At 34.0% G+C, this 5,775-nt stretch overlaps 1 protein-coding gene across 1 annotated transcript; it reads right to left on the reverse strand.

Annotated features, from left to right (window-relative positions):
* Positions 1-1,679: 1,679 nt before the first annotated feature.
* On the reverse strand, positions 1,680-5,343 carry LOC139852482 (aluminum-activated malate transporter 9-like). The gene is made up of 6 exons (XM_071841778.1): positions 4,920-5,343; positions 3,776-3,925; positions 3,079-3,348; positions 2,727-2,863; positions 2,458-2,604; positions 1,680-2,356 (listed from the first exon to the last, which is right to left on the reverse strand). The coding sequence occupies exons 1-6, from the start codon at positions 5,248-5,250 to the stop codon at positions 1,685-1,687; spliced, it is 1,707 nt and encodes a 568-aa protein (XP_071697879.1). The 5' UTR covers positions 5,251-5,343; the 3' UTR covers positions 1,680-1,684.
* Positions 5,344-5,775: the final 432 nt, after the last annotated feature.

Raw genomic sequence — 5,775 nt, forward strand, 5'->3', positions numbered from 1 at the left:
GAATAATAATTTATATTAACATTAAAATTCGAATTTAAAATTGGTTTAAGATTTATTTTTTGTTGAATTATAACTTTTTGGATTTTTCGGTTTTAACTAAACCAAACCAAATTCGAATTTGGTTAATGGTTCAGTTTTGAAATTGAAGTTTGGTTTTAGTGTCGATTTTCGGTTCTCCAAAATTTTCAAAACCAAGCACACTTAAACGAATAAATCAAGCAAATCACAAAACCGATCACCGATCAACACACCTATTGTCAACCACATTATTTCGGGGGAAAAGTTAGACTCAAAGATTGACGTTTTGTGACACCATCGATTTAAAATTATGGCTTCGCCACTGATTTTACATTCAGTTTACATGGAAAAACATTGTACGGTCAAAAAGTTACCTTCATTCGTCGATGATTATATTACAAAGTTAAATTACGCGCCAAAGTATTCAACGATTACAAAGTTACATTAACTTACATCCTAGAGTTTCATAATTATAGACTTAACCATCAAAATACAATCAGACCAAATCCTTACATACATTGCAAGTACGTAATTCGACAAACATACATTGCAAGTACGTAATTCGACAAACATACATTGCAAGTACGTAATTCGACATAACCGAAAGTACCTTTCTAAATGTTTTGTTTTTGCTTATTAGAAGCATAAAATGTTGGTTAGTAACCTCCGTATCCAAAAGTATAGAATATTTTTCTCCTTGACTACTTTCTAAATGCCATAACATTCTTACATTACATTTGCATACCTTGGATGACGATGATAACGACGATGACGACGATGACGACGACGACGATGACGATGACGAGGACGACGACCGTGACGGTGACGCTAACGATGACGATAACGAACCTTTCAAACGCGTTAAAGTTTTGGAACATCGCTTTTCGATGTTTATTTTGAGTGAAAACGCGAAGATCGGACAAGACCGCACATTTCAAACGCGTTATAGTTTTGTGGTGAAGGTGACGGTGACGGCGACGGTGGCGGTGGCAATAGCAATAGCAATAATATACAACTAAAGAATGGGTAAGACTTTTTTGTAACTTAATACTCCGTATATTGTTTTCTGCAACTGATCTAGAACATTTAATTAGCATTGTACAGTTTTACTTTAGTCAACTACCTTTCAAGAAGCCCCACATTATTAGTACACATACGACTTGTATGTCTCCATGATTCCTAGTACGAATTGCTCAACGAGTCGGCATACCTTCTGTTATCTCACCTCTACATACCCCACAATCAAATTCGTGTGACACGTTTTGAGACTTATGTACACTAGCTACCATCACAAGTTAGCCCATTGGTTGGGCCCCTAAATTCCTTCCAGGACGTCTCAAGTTCGAATCCTGTACATTGGAGTATGAGATTGAAATACTAACCCTCTCGAGTAACCCGAAAGCAACCCGAACAGAGAAAAACCTTCTAACTTTTTTTGTACGCTACTAAAGATATAAATGTCCACAAATATGAATGATAAAGGATCGAAGATGCAAAGAAAGATCACCGTTTATTAGTCACAAACTATTAAAGGTGAAGCCTTTTTCCAATGCTGAAGCACCAAATTCAGTTCAAAATTACAACTCGGAACTATCACAGCATTTGTAAAAACTAAAAAAGAAAAGGAAAAAAAAAGTAAAATCTATCAAACTTAATTTTCAGTTCTCTAAGCTAACAAGTTTTCATTTCTGCTGCTACTAGGTTTTACATACCTCCATAACCTTGTCCATACTCCGACAATCTCGTCTTCCATCTTTCCTTCTGCCGGTGGGGCCTTAAACTTTGCTTTCTCGCTCAATTCATCAAACGCCGCCACCAAATTCCCAAGTCTCGCAACAAATTCAATCAAAAGAGACGTAAACGTCACCAAGGAGAGCACACTCGCACTCTTATACGTATCCTCTTCATCTTGTATCACGATTCTTTCGCGTTTATGCGAAAATTGTCTAGTCAATGACTTATGAAAACCATTCGTACCCTCCGAGGGTAAAATAGTACTTTCACTACCGGACATTCCAAGATCGAGTCTTGCTTCACTAAATGAATGGTACCCGTGATACGCACGTGGATCTTCGATATTTAAAAAGTCTTGTGGATCTTGAAATTCGATTTGGGGTTTCCCGATTTCCCAACTATTTGAATCGACTAAAAGGTATGACTTTTTGTCAACCTTTTTTTGTAAGTCTTCGGCTGCTTTTAGAACTTCGTCGAGAATATTTGACGACCCTAGTCTTTCCATTTTCTTTACTTTGTTACCGAGTTCGCGTAACACTTTAGCGCCAGCTGTCCCTACCTTTTGAAGTTCTTCTTGAAAAACTTGCCTCCTATCTGCAGGAGCCTGCACATATATAACATAAATTACAGTCAATGCGTGTTTTTCTGGCCCAAATACGGCCCATTTTGACATGAACGTATAGTGAAAATGGGAATTACAATTACCTGTATTTCTGATAGTATGCATCCATGCAATGCCATGACCATAAACGAGCAATGTCGTAACGCACCGCTAACTTTAACAAAGTTTCTCCAAGGATACTTGGACATCTTATAAGCGCCATGAGGTGGCTCCCAGATAGCAAAACCCAACTGAATAAAAACAAACACCCAAATTACATATTTTGACTTTTGAAGTCAAACAAACTACCAACCAATAAAAACCATACAGAATTATATAATGCAAAAAAGATGATTTCGATTCTAAGAGATACCAAAGCATCTTCCTGACTTGTAGATTCGACAGCCGATCTGTAACCACTATAAAGGCGATCTTCATAAGCTTGATAAGTAAGGATCTTTGAAGGGATCCTTTTATATTCAACACAATTAAGATATTGATTGATACAACCTGCAAATACGCCATATAACAAATCAGGCTTCACAACAACAACAACAAAAAAAAGTATACTTTTTGATTTCTGAAGTCAAAAAGCTACTATTAAACCTAAAAATCAATACAGAGCTTTGAAAAACACCTATACTCCAAACCTTATTTCAAGATTTCAAACCAAAAAGTAAGCATCTTGAATTAAGTTTTAGAGTAAATTTAATTAAGTATTGAACCTTCAAGTGAGTTAGCAACACCATGGAAATTTTTAACCACTAAATTATGCAAATCTTCACCAGCCCAAATTGGATAGATTCCAACATTAATAAGTAGGCTGACAGCAGCACCGAGTGCAATTAGCAAAAAACGACTAACAGCTGTATCTACAAACTCATTTGTGCGATATCCAGAAGCCATTATGTAACAATAAGTCAACGTGAACACTCTGAAACCGTACTCATAAGCCTTCAATGTGGGGTAAAGTTTTGCATAAGTTGCAAGTGACCCTGCAAAAAACATTTATTTATAATCATAATCATATGATATAAAACAATTTAATTGTCAGGTTAAATAATTTAGCAAGACCCATTTGCTAATGAATGAACAATTTTACTTTCACTACACAAAAGGGTAACAAAAAGAATATAGTCAACACGAAATGGGCGAAACAAGTTGAAAGTCACCCAAAGTGTAATTAGTGATGCATAAAACTGCCTAATTCATATTATTGAAAATATATTCAAATTATCATTGTTAAAGTAATGAAGTTTTTGTAATTGTATTCGACACATTGACTATTTAAAGTAATGAACTTCTGTCAAACAGTGTTCTGTTACGGGTCAAACCATCCTGACCCATTTTGTAAATTACAGAAAGTTACCCGTTTTGCATCTTCTAGAAGAGTTATCGAATGAAACGAAAGTGAGGAAGTACCTATAGTAAATATGCTAACAACAATAACAACTTCATCCCATGGGTCACCGACTTTTTCACACAAGCGAGCTATTTCAGCCATGGCAAGAGCGAGTCCACCGGCGGACAAAGTCCCCAATCCACGGTTGAATCCTTTGCTAAATGTTGCTCCTGTGTAATATAAAAACAAATTAAATAATAATAGTTACTTGATTACATAATCAGTTCACCAGATAGCTTGAAGTTAGTGACTTTGGTAAAATCAACCAGTTTTTAACACGTCAGACTTAGAAAAGTGAATTTGCAACAATAACATCAAAAAAGTTGCAGATTGCAATAAATTGAGAATTATATTGGTTTTGGATGTTACATTTGAGACACAAGGATTAGGTATAACAAGCCATCTCTCATCTACCCCACTGCTCAGTCCTTATATGACAAACAAAAATATATGCTTGTTTAAAGGTCAATTGATGAGCAAGATCATCAAATTTAATTCGCATAAGCCAAAGCAAAATTACGTGTATGCCGTTATTCTACCTATAATTTCCCCGAATATTCAAAAGTAATGAAAAATCTTCAATAAAAAAAAAACCAACTATCCCCACCTCAAGTTTTATTTAATTTAAATACCAACATTGCTTTCAAAATCGTCACCTAGTTGACAGATTCATGCCCCTTTCTCATTCAAAACTCACTAGGTTAACATCCATATCCCAACCAATGAACATGAAACACAAAAAGATTTTAAATTCATATCATATCTCAAAAAAGCCACTAGGGTAAAAAATATATTTTAGTTTTACATTCCCAAAACAAATCAAGATTCAAGATTCAATAGAAAAGGGTACCAAATAAAGTCACTAGGTTAACATCTAAACTCTCAATTTGCAACCCAAAATAAATTAATCAAGAATATGTAACTGAAAGAAAAGGTACCAAATTCATATCAATTTAACATTCAAACTTAATAAGACAACATAATTTGCACCCCAAACATATCAAGAAACGTGTAACTGAAAAGGGGTACCAAGTTCTCATTCAAAACTCACTAGGTTATCATAAAGTTTCAATCTTAAAACCCAAAAACAATTAAAAAGTAGGAGTATGAATTATAAAAAGGTTATTGAATATAAATAGTTGAAACAGTAATAGTAAAGTTTACCTATACTGAATTCAAAGACAACAACAACAGTAAGTATAGCCCAAACATAGTGTTCACTGATATCAGGAAAAGGTTCTTTCCAAAATATCAACAACGAAATCAAAGCCAAAGCCAACCCCAATTTTGCAGAAAACACCACTTTTCTCGGGTCGGATCTACCCATTTGCCATGCCTTGATCACAACCCCTTTCGTCTTATTCCATGTACCCTTTAAACAACCAATATCTTCAACATCATCATCATCATGTAAATAATCTGGTTGTCCTAGTGATGATGATATTAGTCTTTCTGTTTCTGTTTTATCATCTAATGACCCTTGTTTGTTGCCCATTTTTTATAGAGAGGGTTTTTTAAGACTAATTTGGTTATGTAAAATGATGAGATGAGATGATTCATATTGATGATGGGTTTCAAGTGTGGTGTTTTCGAGAGAAGAAAAAGGCAGATGATGACATGAGAGTGCAGTGAGGGGGGTTCAAGAATAGTATAAAGCAAAGAGTCAGCATTCCCTTGAATTGACTTTTGTGATATGTAGAGACTCATTAATTTATTTTGCCAACACTTTTTTAGAAATAATAATATTTTAATGATTATGACTACTTTCTATGTTTTCATATATTATTTTTAAGTTTTATTAGTTTTTTTTTTTTTTTTTTTTTTGACAAAAATATTAATATGTATATATATATATATATATATATATATATATATATATATATATATATATATATATATATATATATATATATATATATATATATATATATATATATAATAGAATCGAGGTTATAGTGGATCAACATTGAGCACATCATAACGATCTGTTGTGAGAGTACTTGTTCACACATGATCGAAA

This window comes from Rutidosis leptorrhynchoides, chromosome 6 (assembly GCF_046630445.1).
Source record: "Rutidosis leptorrhynchoides isolate AG116_Rl617_1_P2 chromosome 6, CSIRO_AGI_Rlap_v1, whole genome shotgun sequence".
Taxonomy (NCBI): domain Eukaryota; kingdom Viridiplantae; phylum Streptophyta; class Magnoliopsida; order Asterales; family Asteraceae; genus Rutidosis; species Rutidosis leptorrhynchoides.

Excerpts from the sequence above, each read along its gene's own strand:
- LOC139852482 (XM_071841778.1), bottom strand. The coding sequence starts at position 5,250 with ATGGGCAACAAACAAGGGTCATTAGATGATAAAACAGAAACAGAAAGA. Across the intron at positions 3,926-4,919 it reads TGTCTTTGAATTCAGTATAG|GAGCAACATTTAGCAAAGGA; the intron begins GTAAACTTTACT and ends TATATTACACAG. Across the intron at positions 2,605-2,726 it reads CAAGTCAGGAAGATGCTTTG|TTGGGTTTTGCTATCTGGGA; the intron begins GTATCTCTTAGA and ends GTTTTTATTCAG.